We start from the raw sequence: 21,948 nt of genomic DNA, 5'->3' as shown, positions 1-21,948 counted from the left end.
GATAAGAAGAAGCATCCAGGGGGCAAAGCAAATAGTTCCAACGTCTTCCTTCTTAATTTTAAAAGGATTTTACGAAATAAAAGCTACATTATTTGTCCAATAAAAGATACTAATAATTTTTATGGAAACATTTTTTAAAAAGATTTTATTGTATATAACCTTGATCTGGTATTTCGAAATATTCATCATAAGTATTATTTTAATTTATCACTTCTGAAATTGTTTTTTTTTTAATATTTTTTTTTTACTATTTCATATTGTTTACACATTTGCCAATACAAAGGTGTATTTGGCCTTTTTTAACCCACTCATATGTAAGCTTTTATAAAGGTTATATAAAAAACTGTTCAATCTAATTTAATAATAAAATATTTTGCAAAACAATTAAATAACTAATATCTAACAATTATATTCAAGTATCATGAACTAAATACAAGAGCTCAAAACCAAAAAAACTGCCAATGAAAAGAAAAAACGTTTGGTATAAATATTGATACATTTACTTTCATCTCCTGATAGCCACGTAGTAATAATTAAGATGAAGGCTGGTTACACATTTTTTGCCTTCTAATTTAAAATAGTAGGTATAGAAAATTGTTCATTTGCTTTTGAGATAATGATGGTGGACCTTAAAACCCCGTTCTACCGTATCTCATATAAAATAAAATTATTACAATTTCTAAATTTGTTATGTTTCTTTTGCTATATCTATAAACAAAAAAACAAGTATAAATGCAATTATTGGTTATACATAGGTTATACCTAAGAATTGCATGAAAGCATCAGAATTTAATTTTAAACAAAAAATACTTGTGTTAAAACTAAATGCTAAACTTCGAAAATATATCGTATGAAAATATGACTAAAAGGCCGATTCTGTTGTTATGGTTATGGCGAAGCCATGTTATGTAGCAGTTTCCATATAAAGTGGTACTAAAAACTGTCAAAATCCTTCGTGGTAGATGTGCAGTCAGTCATTTCAGATAGAATATATAACCTAGAAAACGCACAAGTGTCAAAAAACGATGTTATCATAACTGGATATTTGACATATGACTTGGTAACATATGAGTGAAGTTGCATTTTATGTGTAAATTAAAACTCCTGATGGCACAGCAAATACATGGCAATCTGAAAGTATTTAGTAGCATTTTGTGTGAAAACTGGAACGTAACATAGCCTTGCTATAACATAGGTCTATTTTATGGCAGATCATTAAGTTATTAATTGAAAAATGCTCTACAAACTGATAACCATCACTTTTCTCGAAGTGAGGAAAATTATACACGACACTGTAAAAGACACCACTATCAACTTTTAAAATTATTAAATGAAACAAAATTCAACCAATTATGTATAAAAATTATTCAGACACTTCTTCAACGGCGTTTCAATATTTTTTAAAATTCAAATTTAATCACCCCTTTTATCCATGCAGTTTCATTATCTTTTAAGATTCAAATTAAATTATTTCAGAAGCAATTGGAATTAAAAGAAATGATTAATGCAATTTATTTCGTCTTATTTATAATGTTATAACTTCATAGAAAGAATTAATTAGGTATTGTATTTAACCGGGAATTTACGCTAAGAACACATGGCATGAATTGAAAAGTTTAACCTCTACTAACTAAGTGCAATTGTAAATAAAACGACTGCTCAATTATGCAATAATGCTCGATGCGTATCTACACAGATATATATATTAGGGTGGTCCTTAAAATGGTCATTTCCGAATTTCCTTGCTCCCAGGGGCTCAAATGGTTCCAAATAGATAAAAAAACAATTCTCTGAAAGTTTTAGCTCTTAATATTAACGTTTAGATAGAGCGCAATTCAATCAAAGTTTGTATGGGAAGAGCATGGAAAAAATTTTGAAAATTAAAAAAAAATGTTTTAGGTATAACTTAGCGACAAATGAATGAGTTTTATTAATTCATTTGTTCGCTAAATTACATCTAAAAAACATTTTTTAAATTTTTGAAAATTTTTCCATGCTATTTCCATACAAAACTTTGATTGAATTGCGCTCTATCTAAACGATAATATTAAGAGCTAAAACTTTCAGAGAATTGTTTTTTATCTATTTGGAACCATTTGAGCCCCTGGGAGCAAGAAAATTCGAAAATGACCATTTTAAGGACCACCCTAATATATATATATATATATATATATATATATATATATATATACATACATATATACATACATATATAATCTTGCACAAATTACAGAAACTCTAATCTTTGAAACCAAAAAATATATTATTCAGACTTTTGATCAAAGTGTCCAGTAAAATTAGTTAGTGTTTAAAAAAATAATTTAACAAAATATAGCCCAGGAAAAAGATCACAATATTTTCAAATGATAATAACAAATTGAAGGGCCAATTCTCGTAATAAAATAGCTATGTTATCGGTCTCTTGATTAATAATCACATGTGTTGGTAGCATTACGAATTATGAATGCATTATATCCTAATATTGTCTAGAGTTGGTATTTATAAACTGTCAATTTTCCGGTAAAACAATAGACCGTAACATAGCGTTGATATGGAAATGCTACGTTACGCTCCTTTCTTAGTAGTAAAAACTGTCAAAATGCTATGTATTAAACAAAATATTTCTTTCATTAAAACACTTAAAAATTTTTAAAAGTAAATACTTATAGTAAAACGCTCGATCGAACAGTAAAGATATATAGCTTTTTTACAGTTCCTGACTATCAACACATGCGATATTTCAACAAAAAAGACTTAACAGAACATAATTATTTAATTCGAGAATTGGTCCCTGATTTAAATGGCAATAAATATCCGAATCTTATAATATATATTACATGGAAATATAAAAAAATATTTTAAATAAAAATATTTTATCACTAAAACATTTTTTTAAATTCAATGTGAATTATGTTATTTCAAAATGTAGTTTAGTTTATTTGAATATTACGATTAATAAGAGTAGTAAAAATTTAATTAGCAGTTTTGATAAAAAAAATTATGAAATTTTTTTTAACATCATTTTAAAAAATATAGAGAATACCGTGTCAGTAAAATTTAATATTAACATTGAATAATAATTCTCCACATTAAGTTTTATATAACTTAAAGTGATTTTTTCTATCACTGCGCCTGACACATTTTTTCTATCACAAATATTTTATAGACTTTATTTATTACTCTTTTTATTAGATTTTTTTTAATATAATTACACACTTTGATACGAATAAAATGACGAGGCGCGAGAAAACGCGTAGCGATCAGATTGCCGTTTGATTTACAACTGACTAATGTCAAACATTGACTTGCACATGGCGTATGAAGAATATAAAAAACGTTCAAGTGTAACACATTATCGATAAATTATATATATATATATATATATATATATATATATATATGTGTGTGTGTGTGTATATATATAAATGTATATATGTTTCTTTTCCGAATAATAAATAAAGTTTAATTACGACGTTTCGGATACGTTCCATCATCATCAACAACGATTTTCTGTCCAATTTGTTAACCAATTTTTTATATACACTAACATTATTAATGACGAAGAATACAGAGTATTAAGTAAAAAATTTTTTAATATAAAGGAATGGATTATGTACCAATCGAAAGTAAAGCAAGGTATATAAAAAATAAAAATAAAAATTTATAAAAATCTATACATTCATATCACTTATTTTCTGTTGAAAGCAATCAATAACAGCAATTGAGTTTTTTCGATTGTTGCATGAACGGAATTTGTATTATTATAGTTATTTTGATCAATATAAACACCCGTTTTCATTTTCATATTACTTTTTTTCCAGAACTCAGACTAACGATCAGAATTCGTCAAACAGTTCCATTAGCTTTTGTGATGAATCTTTTCCTTAAAAACGCCGTCTTTAAAAAGGCAACCCAATGGTTGGCATTAGCGTTTGTCGGTTTTCAAAAACCGGTTTTAAAACTCCTTTTCCGGCGAAAATTATGAAATTCGAAAAAAAGCAAATAGAAAATGACAAGCCAAACGGTTCCAGGTGCATACAAACGGTTTGGTTCTTAGAATCATATCGGTTCGATAAGATATGGAGAATCAAGAAACGTTGTGTGTATGAAATATTTTTTTAGATGTTTTATCAGTCCAACATCTGATTTCTTTGTATATATGGCATAAGTTTATTATCATTATAAATCATTATCATTATCATCATTCATTAAAAATTAAAAAATAAGAAGTTATAATAAAGTTATATTAAAATTTCTCGGAAAAGAAAATACTCGGTCTAAAATTAATTGTCTTTTAAAACTAAAATTACTATTGGAAAATCGATTATCTAAAATGTCGGCTTTTGTATAAACCATAGTTGGCATATTCCTATAATCGATATTTTATTATTAGAAATTTTCTTGTAGTAAGATTTGCAACTTAATACAGCAATGCGGAAAAGAGCAATTTTCCGGCATTGCTGCTCCAGCAATTGGAAACATATTTTCATCTATATTTTCAAGTAAAAATTGAGATCTCTACTAGTTGATAACAGACTGTCTAAAGTGGGATGCATCTGCTTAAAAAACGAAAGCTCCTACCAGTAAGCCTTTCCTGTGGCCTTTTCATATTTTTTTTTTTTTTTTTTTTATTTTTATTGGCCTCGCTTACTCGAGCATTTAACCACCTACATTTTTCTATACAATCAAATGTCTTATACAATCTTCAATTTATACTATCTTCTTTATATAATCCTGTTCTTTTTCTATACTTCTTAACTTATCTTCATTATTCTTTTACTATCTTCTCATTTCATCTTCTAACCACTATTTCTTTCTTCTTTTTCTTCTATACTTCTCATTTGTTCTTCTAAATTCTTCTTACTTCAATTCATTTTTTAATTCCAATTATCTAATTTTTTATACATTTTGATTTTACATACATATCTTATTAGTACAATTCATGATTCTATTATTATTCCAACTTAACTAGTTAATATTTTTTTCAAATTCTTGCCGGAGATTCGAACTCGGAACCTCCAGCATGTGAATCGGGAACGCTACTCTTGAGCTAATCCCGCCACGGCCTTTTCATATTAGGAACGTATATTTCAGAATGTTTAAGAATAGTCAAAGGCCCACTTGTTCAAGCACACAATAAAAAAAAATATCCATATTTTACTTTTTATATAAATACGGTACCTATACGTAGTTATAGTCATCGCCTAAAAATCGAAAATGAAAATTTTTGCATATCTTAACGTTTCAAAACTTTCTAAATATTTTGGCATACCTTGAAAAAAATTAATGTGTGTGTATGTATGTTTGGATACAAGTTTTCGAGAGCATGGATCAACCGATTCGAATGATTCAAAAAACATAAGATTCTTATTGACGTGCTGATTAGTTTTTGGCAAAGACAGGTCTAGCCGTTTCTAGGCGTACAGCGTATAAAGTCCAGAAAATGGGAATTCAGTTTTCTAGAAAATGGAGTATCTGATTAAGTATTTTAAAAAGTCATTCGATTCGTATTGACAGGGAGATGTGTTGATTAATTTTTTGCAGAAGCAGATCCAGCCTTTTCAAAGATACGAAGCAAAAAATGCAAAAAATAGTAGTTTTTGAGAAAGCAGATCATATGATTAGAATATTTTTTTGGGTAAGGCATTTTTTTTTTATATTTGAAATATTTTTTTTTAATTTCAACAAAAATATTTAATTTTAAAATAACAAAATAATTCGGTATTTAATTTTAATTCTAGCTAATATTCTAAAGCCCACTTGTAAACTTGAAGTAAATAAATGAATTTGTTTTCCATTTTTTTGTGAAAATACATTTATTGATAATGTTCGTAGTTATATAAGTAATATAAAATGAGATAGTCATATCAATTGTCTTCGTGATGTTTTTGAAAATAGTTTCATCATCAAAGAAACGTCGCTTGTGAATTTAATGGTTAGTATCTGCACTACATAAGTCAATGTGTGACTTTACCCATAAGAAAGAGTAAGAGTAACCTATATCAAATTTATTTATATAAATATATAAATATTTATTCATATAATTTAACCTATATTATAATTTTCTCAAATTATATGATAAAATGTGCAAAAACTGGACCGGATTGCTATTTGTAATAATTATACTTGATGTCCTCAATCGTTTGCAAAAATAATTCTTGTGTGTATAAATAATGAATGCTTTATAAGGATTGGATATATGGTGTGCACTGTTATTAAAACACATCAATTTTCTATTGATTCATGAAAAGAAATTTAGCAAGTCCATCGAGTGAGACTTAATGAACAATATTTTTGCATTAATATTAATAACTGAATGAATTCTGAATTAACTCTGAATTATTCAGACCATGTCAAAAGTATTAATTTTTCTTTTAATAACAAGTTGGTATGTGTCAGTCAATTAGTCAAGTGTGTATTATTCATTTTTGTATACAAGATATGAAATTAATTGCTGAATATAAAAGCACCCAAAAAAGTTTTTCTAACGTAATGCGACGAATTTTTAACCCTTGTAGAAACCACATACGCACATTCAATTACAATTCAATAAGTTGATTTTTTATTCAATTTGATTTTACACACTCAATAATGGCTTGATTGATATCTTGGTTTTTATTAAAAAAATTCTAGTCTCTAACAATCATCGTAAAATTTTTGTCAAAAATTTGGATGAATTAGAAATTGATAATTGGAAAGCAATTTAAGCTTTTCTGTAATTATGTCTTTGTCGCTAACATGTGTAATAAGAGTAAAAATTATATAAGAAGATAAAGAAGTTTGATTCTATACAACAATGTGTACATTTTTGTTGAATCATATCACAATTTTCGTTTCCGCGCTACATAGATAATTTAATTTTAGAAGTTCCTCGCTACTACTAAATAGTTAAATATATTATGATGTATATCACAACGAGTTTTACAATAAGAAAATTAAACGTGATATAAATTATTTATTATATATATATATGATATTAATTAAATGTGATATGAATGCTGTTTATGGATCCAACAATAGATAAAATGCATATAAATGTTAATGGATATAGCATAGAATTCAATGGCACAATTATAATTTTAATCCAATTTTGTAGGCAAGCATGCACGCAAAATTCACCATAAAAATGTCGATACAAATTCAATTTGAAAAGTAAGTACTTATTCTTATATTGTAGAACAAAAACGAAAATTTTCTTGTTCTAATTCGCTAGATACACTTGATGTGGCTATATTCCAATTTATCAAAACCGCCTGTAAAAATTTCTAGTCCTGCAATTCACATATTGGCGAATTCGCCTATTTTACGGGATGAGAATATACAAAAAAATGTTGGTTTATTAAAACATGATGTATATTATATTAATTTTCTCTCGATATGAGATATTAGGTTTAGTGATATGATATGATATTATTGAGTTTCGGCCTTGCAATCAGAAGATAAAATGTGAAAAATGTTTTAATGTGAAATTATAATTAAAAAATTAAGTTAAAAATAGTGATTTGAAGTATGAAAAAGTATAATCATAATTACAGATAGACAGACAAAAAGTATTTATTACAGTAATTAATTATACATTTTGCTTTGCTATTTTTAGTGCATATTTTCTACCCTTGGGTACTTTATACATCATATCTGATCTTAATATATACATAATTAAAATGATGTGGCTCTCTTATATATATCTGCTGTGAACAACTAATAAAAAATATCTGCATTATTAAATAGAGACTGTAATTAATTTACTTTTTTTTAAGTAAAACTTCTTTAGGCGCGACTAGGGAGTAAAGCTGTATAAATGCAACGGAAATAGCGTTACGCCCCAACTTGTCATTCGCTTTCGATGAAATCATTTGTATCCACGTCGATTGTGATTAGTCGTCGTGTCGGGTGAATGGAGATCTGTCTTTGTATGCGTAACGGCATCAACGAGGTATGCGTACCGATATCAACAAGGAAATCGGCTTAGATAAATAAACATTTTAAAGTTACATCGTAGTACAAATCTTGATTTAATGAAAAATACCTGAATCGGAAGAATATTTTACCCTGTTCCTTAGAAATTATTTCTATAGTATTCGTAGTTTCTATAAATCTTTGAAGTTATTGAAATGGAAAATATTTTTTAGGCAAGACAGATATTACAGCTGTTCAAAGAATGAGATTATATCGCCAGCGAAAAAGTAAAAACAATACAAGCAGTCAATGAATGTATTGTTAATTTTAATTACATGAAGTTCTTCACACACAATTACATGATGAGTGAAGTTGCAAATACAATATTTGTTTAGGCGTTGTTTAACATAATCCACTGTGTAAACGAATATTATAGAATTTATTAATCAGCAATTACTTCAATTCTCTAATGAAGGTTTATTTCTAAATGCTAATTACAATTGTCTGTCCAAACTATATTAAAGTTATTGCCTAATCTACATGCACTATCTTCTATTTGAAAATTATCAAACTAGTGTAATTTGTAATGAATCTAATAGCACATCTCCATTTTAATTAAATATTTTCATTCTTTTGATCAAATCGATTGGAAATAATATCCCTAATTTTTCTGTTTCGTATAATTATGATATAAAAGGCTTTTTGTGGCTCTGTAGTAAGAGATTTGATTTTGCTATACCAGTTTCGATATTGGATACAGACTGCCTAATATTAAGCAGTAATGATGATAATTTTGTATATCAATTTTGTTACTTAAAAATATAGATCAAAAAAATTTTTCTAAGTGAAAGTAGAACTTTGCAGCATAAAATTAAAAATAAGTCTGAGAAGAGTATACGTTATACCATCAGTAGTAGAGAAATTCTAACTAGACCAAACCTTTGTTTGTCTTCTAAAAAAATGTTATTAAGAGGTATCATCACAATAGCTTATATGACCGATTACTATTGAATAATGGTATTAAATATTACTAGCAGTAGTAATAATAAAACTATCCAATAATACTATTCAATATAAATTCAATAATTTAAATATATGCATTTGTGCAGAATGAATTTTAATCGAATAATTTTCATAATTTTAATAATTTAAACATTACAAGTCATGCCAATTAAGTAGTAAAAATAATAAATCACAAGAATTGCTTCTGCATTAATCAACTAACCAAGTAAATTATAAGTTCGCAGTTTGTTTAGAACGAACATGAACACAAATATATTTGTACTAATGTATAATAAATCATATCAAGCCATACTGTAGTTTGGACGTAATAGTCGTTGGATTTAGAGATAATATTCTTTATTATAACTTACGACTTGTTTAAGAGTAAATAAATGTAATAATTAGTATTTGCTCAAGCTTGTGTGTTCCCAAACTGAAAGCAAAATGGGAAAATACGTCAAATTTGTCAACTTTACGAAGTCTAATTACATGACAAGGTAGTAATTGTGATTTTAAATTGGTCATAATATTAGACATATTATATATAATTATGATTTTTTTTAAATCTTAAGTATGCTAACCTCATAAAAATGTAAAATATATGAAGTCTGTGGGTTATAAAAAATGAATGTATGTCTGCCTGTGTATCTGCGTATTTCCTATATGCATTCATAAACCATACATCCAATTGCCGTAAAAATTTGGGAAACTGTTATATGTATATCCCCGGAGAGGTTTTTGCACATTTTGAATGATTTCTTTTCTTTTTAATTTTTAACCGCTTATATGAAAATACATAAAACCCTAACAATTTTCACCCTCTTTCCATAAACCCCTATTTCGTAAGAATTATTATCATATTTTATCTCGATTTCTGTCAATAAACGTTTTTTCCTTAATTTCGATTGAGATTTTTTAGGCTTATGAATAAATTTTACATCAAGAAATAATTTCATCAAGTGTAAAAAACAGCAATCCTAATTTTCCCTGCCTAAAACACTCCCCAATTTGAATTTCAATTTTTACCAGATCCGACAACTGACCAATAATTGTCTTCTTAAACGTTTTTAACTGAATTTCGATTCATATTTTTCAAATTAATGAAAAAGCTTATTTTTTTTCAAAAATCATTTTATTTTTATCATGGGTTTATCACCCCTAACTATCTTCTGTATTTTATATATCTTATATATAAAATTCCTCTGTAATGATGTATGTAAATATACTCCTCCTAAACGACTATTCAGATTTTGATAAATCCTTCTGAAGTGTTAAAGAAATTTTTTAGGATGTATGTGATTATAAATATATAGTAATATTGTAGAAATGAATGGAAAAAATCGTAAAACACGACATGTTATTGTTTGACATTGAAAATATTTGAGACATTGTTTGGCATTGAAAATAAATGAAAACTGCCATCTGCCAAAAATTTCAATTTACTTATGAGCCTAGACAATATTATAATATGTATAACAAATTCATGATTATGAATAAGAATAATGAAATGTCTACATTATTATTGCAAAACAGCAGCTCGCAGATTGAATGATACATATATGAACAGCATTTGACAAATTAATTAACTTAAAATATTAAATTAAATAATAATCACGACTAACCTAAAGTGCGCCTATAAAATTTGGCATTGGGCAAATAATGAGGCTCTTATCTCGGAAAACCCCTTATATTTAATAAAAAAATGAGTATGTTTGTCCTCTATCTATGGGGTAAATGAAACCAGATAAAAATATTTAGCAAACATTGCAAATAAACTTATTTTTATATTTAAGCGATAACAGGAAAATGTACTAAACATATTTTGATAGTTGATAGTTTGATATGTGTAATGTGGTGTGATGTATATTGTTTTTGGTTTTCACAATATATTTACTGAAAGTCGAAAATACAGCTCATAAGTTTGCATTATATTCTGGGATGCTAAATGGGATATTTCACTCGATGATGCATTTAATACAGCTCAACAAATAATCACAAAAAATTCGTGCGTTATTTTCCACGTTAATAACTAGATGTAACAGAATCGCATTTTCGTTTTGATTTTTATTTATAGGTACAACACAGCAACGCTTGATCGAGTACAGCCAGTTAAATATAAATATATTAGGAAATATAAATAAAGCTCAATAAATATAACTAATTATCTCACTAACACTATGCTTGGTTTAGTTTTATTATTGATTAGTTCATGTTATATCTCAATGTATAAAAAAGTAATCAATCGAATAGAAAACTATCTAACTTTCTTGTTTAATAACAATCATAATATAAATTAGCTAAATATTGTGTTGTAAACGTTTCTTCGTAATTATTAAAAAACTTTGATCATAATATTATGATTATGATAAATAATCTATGAAATTGAATTAATTATTATTATTGATAAATTAATAAAGTTATATTGTAAATACTAAATAAATATATTTTTTTTATTTGTTGCTATTTGTCCAATATTAATTAAATGATATTATTTTTTCTTTTATATAAATATATATTTAATATTTCAGAATATAGGGTCAATAATTTTGAATATGGTTTATACATATATGTTTTTCAATACGGTATAAATATTATTTCTACATATTCTCCCCATATTCGGAATATGGGCGTAATATGGAAAAATGTTAAGCAAATCATATAAGCTAAATATCATATACCCGCATTCGTCCCATATTCCGAATCTGAGCGGAATATGGCCGAATGTTAACAAAATCATATGGGCTCAATATTGGGAAACTATATTTAGCTTACGTAAAAAACATATTCAGCTCAGATTCGTTTCTAGGGATATAATGATTTGATTTTTTTAATGAAACTTTGTAACTTCATGATCATAACGTTAGAAATAAAATTTTGAAATAATACGTACCATGTACCACTTATTACAACAGTTCTAAAGGTGCTAAATTCCCATTCTTATCGATTAAGTCGATTATTTACACATACCGAGTAGTGTTTGCAAGTTGCTCAATGAAAAATGCTACTCACACCTAGTTAGTATAAATTTTAATAAAACAGTGTACATAAGGTAACTTATATATCAATAAATTTGTGACCGATTCTCATTTTATTCGATGCTTTATCAAATATGTATGTTCGCTATACATCAACGCCATGTAATACTCTTTTAATACTATCTTGGCACAACTGTAGACAAATGTATTAAATATAAATGTCATTATATGTCGCGTGACTGCCTTTATTTTTGAATTATTTATGCATGCTTAGCTCTGATATGCATCAAATGTACAATGCCATATGATGTACATATATATGTTTAGTGGACATAACATAGTACACAGAAACTATATGTGTTAAATGGATCAATGGTCATACGATATATTTCATTTGATGCATGTCCAATAAGAGCGATTAGAGCATTTCATAGAAAATAATACACTTTGTGATTTGTGAAGAATAAAACAATAAAGTATGAGTGAATTGCGTGTACTGAAAATTCCATATAAAAATGTATAAATTAAAATAAAATTTTCATTTTCTAGTAAAATAGCAAACATTTGTGGTATAGGTACTTACTTATATATAGTTGTTTTAAATATTTTAAAATAATTATTACAATGGACCGATTCTCCCGCGCAACAGACTAATGTTATGGCAAGGCTATGTTATGGAGAACTTTCCACGATCTTAGATAACAGAGTCTTTCTAACCTAGCTTTGTAGTGGCGTTGTAGTTTATGTGTAAAACGCCTGAATGCACAGCAAATACATGATATTTTGACAGTATTGAGTAGCATAATGTATGGATATGAGTATAGGTACCTATATATATATATATATATATATATATATATATATATATATACACCGTCGACACAAGCAATATGGTTTTTGAATCACTCTAATCGGATGCGATATTCTCTTAAATACTGTTATGCTTTGCACATTTTGTTCATTATCTCCGAAATTGCTGGAATTTCGCAAAATAATATAACCAATTATTCACTCAATCAATACGAATCAAATGGATCGTTCTAATCTTCTCTAAAAAACTGGTTGTTTTTCTGATACTGGCGCTTTTTGCTCCATATCTTCGGGACGGCTCGATCTGTATTTGCCAAAAAAATATCGTGAAAAAAAATTGTATCCACACATACGCACGCACGCACACACATATTTTTTCTAAGGTATGTCAATATGTTCAGAAATCTCTAAAACGTAAAAATAGGCCAAAAATTTGTACCTATTAGTAATTAAGATGTAATAAACGTTCGTAATTAAGATGTTTAACCCAACAAGAAATGTTTTTCTAAAAGTCTTTGTGTTAGAAAAGCTTTATTTATGCTCGAGTATTTTATCATGTTTGAAAACCAAATAAAATTTCACAGAACACCATATTTGAGGAATAATTACGACGATAAGGTCAGAAGTTAATAGCTAAATTGGACCAATTATGCGTTCGGTGATCTTTTGGCCCAAAGTGACAAAAGATATTTATACTTGTTTATCTATGGATATAACTCACGTCATATGCTGTACTCCAAGTAGAAAATCCTAGGTGATTAACTCAAACAACTGATCATCATTTAAACTCATTTTATTCAGACCAGGGATAATAAATATAGCAAACATTCTAATTATTGTTTGCTATTAGTTTTTATGCGAGTTTAGGTGTATGTGGCATTTGGTCTTGAAGTAATTTGTACAAACTTCATGATATGTACAAATAATCATGGGAAAAATTGAAATTTATCAACTTTTTCAAATTATGACAATAAAATCCTCAACGGTTGATTCTTGGAGTAGAGAGTACGGTATTCATTAAAAACTAATCAATGAGGTTTCCAATTTAATATTGTACATGTTTATATCTTCAGCGCGCAGCTAATTTTTTTCAAACATTAATAAAATTTTATAATCAAAACCACTTTTAGTCGAAAATTCAATAAAATCGCAAAAAAATAATTTCTACATTTAGTTGTGAAGAAATGGTCGGCCGATTCGGTTTATGATTTGTATGAACATTTTTTACCTATCTTTACGTTTCAAAGCTTTCTGAACATTTTAGCAATACTTATATGGATTATTAGTATACTTCCATGGATTTATGTAGTTTGTATGTATGTATTTAGGTTCAAATAAAAATTTATGGCCACGATTTCGAGAGCACGGAATTTTTTGAATAGTAATCTGTACTAATTATAAGAGATCTAGAGGAGATATTGAGCTGATAGATCTCCTCAATAACAAGGCTTTTCAAAAAGCAATAATTTTCCTAGCGGTTGTCCTTTTTCTAAACGTGATAATATATTTTATTTAACTTATTGCCAGGAAGAGATATTTTCACTTGAAAATATATTTTACCTATATTTAAATATTATTTAAATATAGGTATATTTATATATTATTTAAAGTAAAAATGGATACTACTGCTAAAGATTGTCCGGAACGAAGATTTAAATCCGGGACCTTGTGATTACAAAACTGGACAATTATAACACTTGAGTTTATAAATAATAATAATTCTATCATCGAATGCTTATCGGGTTGTCAACGTTTAGAAACAATGCGACCTTCTGATGAAACAGGGTCATTTTTATAATGTTCTCATTTCAGATTGATAAGAGAATCAAAACCGATATAAATATAACAGAATTATATTTATTATTAAACTAAATAACCTCTTACGTTTTACGAATATCATTGGAAAATTACTGATCTTGAACTTTTGAAACATTTTGAGATATTATGCAAAAATAACAACATGTATTTTTAAGTTATGTCTATCATATTTGATTACTCATTAAAAACAAATAATTAAAACTTAATCAATTACATATTAATTAATTATAGAAATAATTAAATTAATCAACATTGCCTAAATCAATTATTGCATGTATAAAATTAATTTAATTAAAATACATTGTATTAATTTGCATTTCAAAATATATTCCAAAGAATTCAAACAAAATATTTAATTATCCATTTGCCCATAAGTTTAAGGGGTTATATAGAGTTACGATTTTCAACAAATGGTTTTTTTATTTTGTTTTCTCAATGAACATTTACTTAAGAATACACAAAGAAAATTGCATATCATTCTGGTCTCTTGCTAGTCGTTGCAAATGAGAGACGACTTACACGGATGTTATATGAGCGCGAGCGTGTACTTGCTCAGGTTTTTTCTACTTTTGAATGTGTTTTACCGCATGAAATAAAACAAAATTTTGGGCAGTGAAAGAAAATTGAATAGCCTTGCTAATGATGCTAATTAAGAATTATTCCGAACAACCGCACTACCCGAAAATTCAATACAAAAATTTATTTTCACTTTTTCATGCACTACAAAATAATTATTAGACATAGTACACCCAGATGTAAATAAAATTCTCGTTATTTGTCGATATCTTTGACAGTCGCTACAAAACACGACTTTGAAAAAAGGGGTCACTTTCATATATTTTCAATGATATCACGGCCAAATGATGAGCAACGGATATGAAATTTGATATAACGAATTTTCTCGAAAATGGGAACCAGTTTGGGGCCTCTTCTGTATGGAAACAAGCCCATACCCTTTGTAACTGAAACAAATTATTTGTTTCAACTATCTAGTGAATTTTTTTTCAAATGCCCTACTAAATATATTTTAACACTCAGTATGCTAAATGCTTTATCTATATCTGTACTATTTATCTTCATGTTCTTTTCAACTATAAGATAAAGTAAAGATACAATTGTGATTTACAATTATGATATCTAAAACATCTTCAGTTCACTAGCACTGTTTCGATACCAAACATATTTTATATGTAGGTTGTATCGATATACATTACATATATGCTTGAGTTATTATTTGTTTCCATAAAAAAATGAAATACATACGAAGTTTGGTAATTTGAAAGTTTTTTGTACATGTATGTAAAACGATTATGTGTAAGTTTTTAATGTCTTAATTATCTGAAAAGATTTATAGTTTCACATGTAATATACAAAAATAAAGGTGAATGTATAAGGTACTATACACAAAAAATATTTTTCCCTGAACTTTATTCAAGTAACCTTCGACACTTTAATTTTAATTATAACATCGATAAGTAATTAATAAGAAGAATTCTTCTCATTTTTTTAAGGTCATTGCTATCAAATGCTGTTCATTCATTATATCTTTGCCATAATGTGTAAATTACATCAAAATCTACATAGCTTTCTGTAATCTTGTCATATTTGATAAAATTAAGATCTTTTTTGAAATGCAATTTAGATTTGAAAAAAAATATGATTAAATATATACAATATAATAATACCATTTCATTAAACTTACGTTCAGAGTCATACATAGTTTTTCAAAAATGCTGAAACAGCGCAAATATATGAATGGCAAATATAGCAATTTTAATAACTGCTAAACCAAATCGGAATAAACGAAACGAAAAAAATTGGGGTAGATTTTCCAATTTGAATCTCATAAACAAAAAACAATATCAAATAAAAATTATTGATAACGTTTAAAGGCATCAAGTCTCCACCATAACAGCTGATTAAATTTTACAATTAAACAAATGTTCCCTATTCAAGAAAAAAAGAAATAAATAAAATCAACAATAATAAGCACTTTTAAAACAATTATTTATTAAAGTCCAGTTTTTATAGTAAGTTCACCCCGAAATTCGAGATACCCAGCTGTAAATCTGGAAATACTTGTATATTGACACCCAAAAGTTGTCTCAAAACCTACATATGGTATTAACACTCTACCATATGTAAGGTTTTGAGACAACTTTAGGGTGTCAATATACAAGTATTTACAGACTTACAGCTGCGTATCTCAAATTCCGAGATTCTTACCTTATTTGAAAATAAGCATTTCTGTAGTGGTGTCTTCCTGGATGTTCGACAAGCATTCGATAAGGTTTGTCACCCAGGACTTTTATATAAAATAAAAACATACCTTCCATCCAGGTATTATGGGATTTTCAAATCATATCTACAAGATAGGATTTTTCAAGTAAAAGTAAATCAAGTAACATCTGATTTCCACAAAATAATGTCAGGAGTTCCACAAGGTAGTATTTTTGGACCCTTCTTATATGTTTTATACACAAAGGACCTCCCATTACTTGAAAATCTGACACTTGCTACATTCGCTGACGATATTGCCATACTAAGTAGTAATCACAGTGCTGATCAAGCTTCCCGACAAACGCAAGAACATATCAATAAACTACAAATGTGGCTTGCCAAATGGAAGATTTGCATAAATGAAACCAAATCAGCTCATATCACATTTACCCTGAGAGAGGGTACTTGTCCTCCAATTTATTTAAACAACGTCCAGATTCCGAAACAGAACATAGTGAAATATCTTGGTCTTCATTTAGATAGCAGACTTACTTGGAAAAGCCACATAAAAACAAAAAAGCAGCAAATAATGATCAAAATGAAAGAATTTGATTGGCTTCTGCGTAAAAGTCTAAGCTCGCTGTTGAAAATAAGTTGCTGCTATATAAATCAATTATCAAACCAATCTGGACTTACGGAATTGAGCTCTGGGGATGTGCTTACAAATCTAATATAGCTATAATGCAGAGAACTCAGTCAAAAATTTTACGTACAATTCTTAATTCTCCATGGTACGTAACAAATGAAACCATTCACAGCGACCTCAAGATGAAAACGGTGCATTTAACTTTCCAAGAATTCAATGAAAATACAAACGCAAACTGGACTCACATTCGAACCCCTCTATAGTTGAAATTACTAAACCTTATGGTATAAGAAGATTGAAACGACAATGGCCTTTAGACTTAGTCTTAGATTAGGTCTAATATAATATTATTATAGCAATTGTTAAACTGAGAAGATCTCATTGGAGCTCTTCTTAGGCTTCGCTCTTACATTGTCATTTTAGCTCGTAGGAATCTTAATGTATTTCTGATTGCTAAATAAAATGAGTTAAAAAAAAAAAAAAAAAAAAAAAAAAAAAAAAAAAAAAAAAATTGAGCTTAAATGAATGGACTATTACGTTATTTAGTATAAAGAGCAGTTGCTACCCTGTGGTTAGAACGAGGTGGTTCCAGGTTCCATACACACTTTGGTCAGCTTGGTATAGGACAGTAATGATATCTAGAGATCACACTTAATAGAGATTTTACATGTAAATTATGATAATAGAAAACAGCTTCGAAAAGGCATTGCAAAATTGAAATCAGTGCTAAATCAGAATCTAATAAAAAATCATTCTATTAAATAATAAATTTAAACAATCACACTCCAACAGCTCATAGAATATATATGGTTCTTATTGCAAGTAAGAAAATGTATGAAGAGCATATTCAATATTTTCTTCAGTGCTTGGCTTGAAAAATCTGATAAAATAAACGACCAAAAATGTTTACTGCTTTAAAAATAATAATTATTGTTTTTTAAATTACTCTTCACGCCAAAATGCATATACATTTTCAATATGAGCAATGTTAAATGTAGAACTGCTTTAAATAAAATGATGAGTCTCAATTCCCACACTATATTGGAAATTGAAGTCTTTTAAACGGTATAACGTATAACATAACCATAACATAACACTGGTACTTCATGTTGGATTGAATTATTTTAATTTTTTATTATTTAAGATATCCAAAATTGCATCTTAAGCTTCTCCTAATCGATATCGTGAGGGCCGAATTGTATGTATTCATCTTTACTTTCTAATTTGTTGTTATAAAGTAAAATTTTTACGAATTTTAAAAATATTGTGGAAATATTAGTAAAAGTTGCAAAGAAATTATATATTTAAAAAAAACTATATTGAAAATTTAATATCCGAATCTTATGTTGGCGCCCCCTAAGGCGTGCGCTCGTATTTTTCGCATGCATCGCATTAAAGGTGAGACCGACCCTGATTAATACTTAATGTCATATTTTAAGTGAATTAAATTGTCATATTCGGTCCATATTGCCATACATATACTGTATTTTATATTATTTTAATTTCTGGCACATCTCAGCTAAGAAAAAGAAAAGGGCTGTTTTTAGGGTTTTCCCGGCAATTAATCGATTTTTTCTCGCCGTAAGAAACATCCTTGGACTTCAACGAACATTTTAAAAAAAGAATTGGCCAAATTGGTCCAGCCGTTGTTGAGTTATGCGCTTATACCAACACATTTTGCGATTCATTTTTATATATAAGATGTTATTTAAATGTTACATGCATTCATTCACTTTGCAATGTTCTCGGATAACTAATTTGGTCATTATCTTTTAGAATTACTCAACAGAAAGCATTTTATTTCAATTCGTATACAACAAAAATAAAAAAAAATCAATTAAGAAAAAAATATTTAATCAAATTATTAACGCGGCATATTTGACTATGAATGTTTTGCTTTATATGTATTAATATTATGTTTTTAACGAATATATAATATGAATATTAATTTAATTATTAGTTAAACATTAGTATTCATTATATTCTTAATCATTTTCAATTAAAATGCAGATCAGTTAATTCATTTGAATATTTAATTTAGATTTGTTTGCTATCGTTTATAGAAAAATCGTTGTTAAGCTTCAATGCGATATATTTAGTTTTTTTTAATTAGTGAATTTATGTAATGAATTCTGACCACTTGTACACTTATAATTTCAGTTTTTTTTATTAATGTTTAAATTTAGTTTCATTTTAATAATTTTAGAGTCCAACAAAAAGACATAAATCTATAATATATACGTTATTAACTCAGTAAAATTTATATTTTTATGAAAAGAATATGTGTTATATAATATAAAAAGAATAAGTAATATAAGACAAATACAGTTATCTCGGATGAATGCACAAACGACCTCTAAAAATCTGGCCTTGCAGGTTTATTTGAATCGTTAAGTATAAATGTATTAATGAATAGACATTCCTAATCAAACCAATGTCAATACAAACATCATTGTCAATAATCTGTAAATAATTGCTTAAGACTATGTACGATTTATGAATAGAATAGAAATCTTAATAATTCAATACATGTTCCAATAATTATATGTTGTAATTAATGAATATAATAATATAATAATAATGAATTAATTAAAAAAAATAGAAGACATCTGTAAAGACTTTACAAACGCATCAGAAATATATTATATTAATATTCCCTAATAAATATAGCCATAGTCTATATAGCATAATTCATAATAACAATGAAAACAAGAAGTAAACGAATTGGTATATTTTTGCCGACGTCACAAAAATAATCCATATAATAAAAATGAATTGATAAAATTGTTTTTAAAACAACCAGTGAATTTTAAATACATAACGTACAATATAGAATTTAGCATAATTTGTAATAGTAAAAAAAATAAATAGCAATCCAACAAGATTCTAACAATAAACAAACCATAACCTATAAATTTGTAACAATGCACTTACCTTTTTATCATCTTGCTCATTGACACTGAGCATTTCGGCTTCGTGATAAAGTTTTAGCAGAACTGTAGCAGTTTTATAAAACACTATATTTGATATAAAACATTTAAACTAGATACATCACAAATTAATGGAGAAAGCCGAGTATATAAAAAACCTGTTAGGAATGTCACGCAGACAACTGTCATTTTGACATTTACCAGTGTCGCCACCTGTCCAATGACAATGACACTGCTTCTGTCATTGTCAACTTCACAGCGTACTTTTTGTCTGACATTTGCGTAGTAACAGTTGACGATTTCGTTATGAAATGAATTTATTGTTGCGTCATAAATTATAAACATTTTATTAGTTTGGTGTAGAAAATATTCAAAAGTGTTATCAATTACCTGTGCACAAAATAATCCGTAAGTATAGTCATTATTTTTCATTACCCTTCTTACGATTTTGAAAAATATAACAATATTCTGCGTTGTTGAAGTTCCTATTAATGTATCTAATAGTAATTGTTGTAAAATGGTTGAAAAGCACAGTCATTCGTCATAACTAAATTTAAAGGTATTTTCTTTGCACATAAATAAGAGAATGTTCTTTAATTACATTGAACAAAGGAACAAATCACATATATATTAATTTTAATATTCCTGTACACTTTTTTCTGTAATAGAAAAATGTTTATTTTTCTTTTAAAATCTCTCAAAACATTTATTATTGTAACCACCTGTAATGGCGTCGAGTTTGTTTTACAAACATAGTGATTAATAGAAATTTAAAATTATTCTTATGAGATTGTTCTTTATTATTATTTCTTTTATTATTGATGGCAATCAGAACAATAGGTACATTCAATTAGTTATTTTGATTGACATTAATTAAATATAATTATATAAAGTATTTACCTCAGTAGGTATTTGAATACCTATCTAGTAGTGCTACTAGGTAGAATTTTACTAGATCAATTATTGGACCATAATTTTTTTAATCTTCTTAATTCTGATGTATGGAGCAGTGGAGCATCGAGTGAAGTGGGGTGGCTTTCTAATTTATGATGATGGTTAATGGATCTTGTTTTCAAAAAGTCTTTAATATAAAGCTCCTTCATATCACCATGCAGAGTTTTATTGCTCACATACCAGGGTGCACCTACATCTTGAGTAGTTTTGATTTGTCCGCTAAGTAGTTTTTTATTGTCAGCTGAAACAATGCCACATTATATTTGCTAGAGCACCTCTAAATTCTTAATTTTATGGGATTGCGATTTGATTTCTGATTTAAATTTTATGATATTGTTTTTTCTTATTATTTCTTTTATTAATGACGATCAGAACATTAGGCACATTCAATAAGTTATTTTGATTGACATTAATTAAATATAATTATCAAAAGTAGTTACCCCAGTAGGTGTTTACTATTAGATAGAGTTTTACTGGATCAAGTCAATCGGCCATAATTTTTTTCAGTCGTCTTTATTATGTATGGAGCAGTGGAGCAACGAGTGAATTGAGGTGACTTTTTGATTTGTGATGATGATTAGTGGTTCTTGTTTTCAAAAAGTCTTTAATATAAAGCTCCTTCATATCACCATGCAGAGTTTTATTGCTCACGTACCAGGATACACCTGTCATCACCCTGAGTAGTTTCGATTTGTCC

At 27.6% G+C, this 21,948-nt stretch overlaps 1 protein-coding gene across 1 annotated transcript in view; it reads right to left on the bottom strand.

Annotated features, from left to right (window-relative positions):
- LOC113382842 (UTP--glucose-1-phosphate uridylyltransferase-like) overlaps nucleotides 1-20,434 on the bottom strand; it is a 42,235-nt gene extending 21,801 nt beyond the window's left edge. Inside the window, exon 1 of the mRNA XM_026621089.1 lies at nucleotides 20,302-20,434. Coding sequence (XP_026476874.1) covers nucleotides 20,302-20,334 — 33 coding nt within the window. The 5' untranslated portion in view covers nucleotides 20,335-20,434. The remainder of the gene's footprint in view (nucleotides 1-20,301) is intronic.
- Between the last annotated feature and the right edge of the window lie 1,514 nt (nucleotides 20,435-21,948).

The sequence above is a fragment of the Ctenocephalides felis genome, unplaced genomic scaffold (assembly GCF_003426905.1).
Source record: "Ctenocephalides felis isolate EL2017-DRISC unplaced genomic scaffold, ASM342690v1 CF-g0.4_SCAFFOLD_03570, whole genome shotgun sequence".
In the NCBI taxonomy this organism is placed as follows: Eukaryota; Metazoa; Arthropoda; class Insecta; order Siphonaptera; family Pulicidae; genus Ctenocephalides; species Ctenocephalides felis.
Note: the sequence above shows the minus strand (reverse complement) of the source record. Positions and strands in the feature narration are given on the sequence as shown.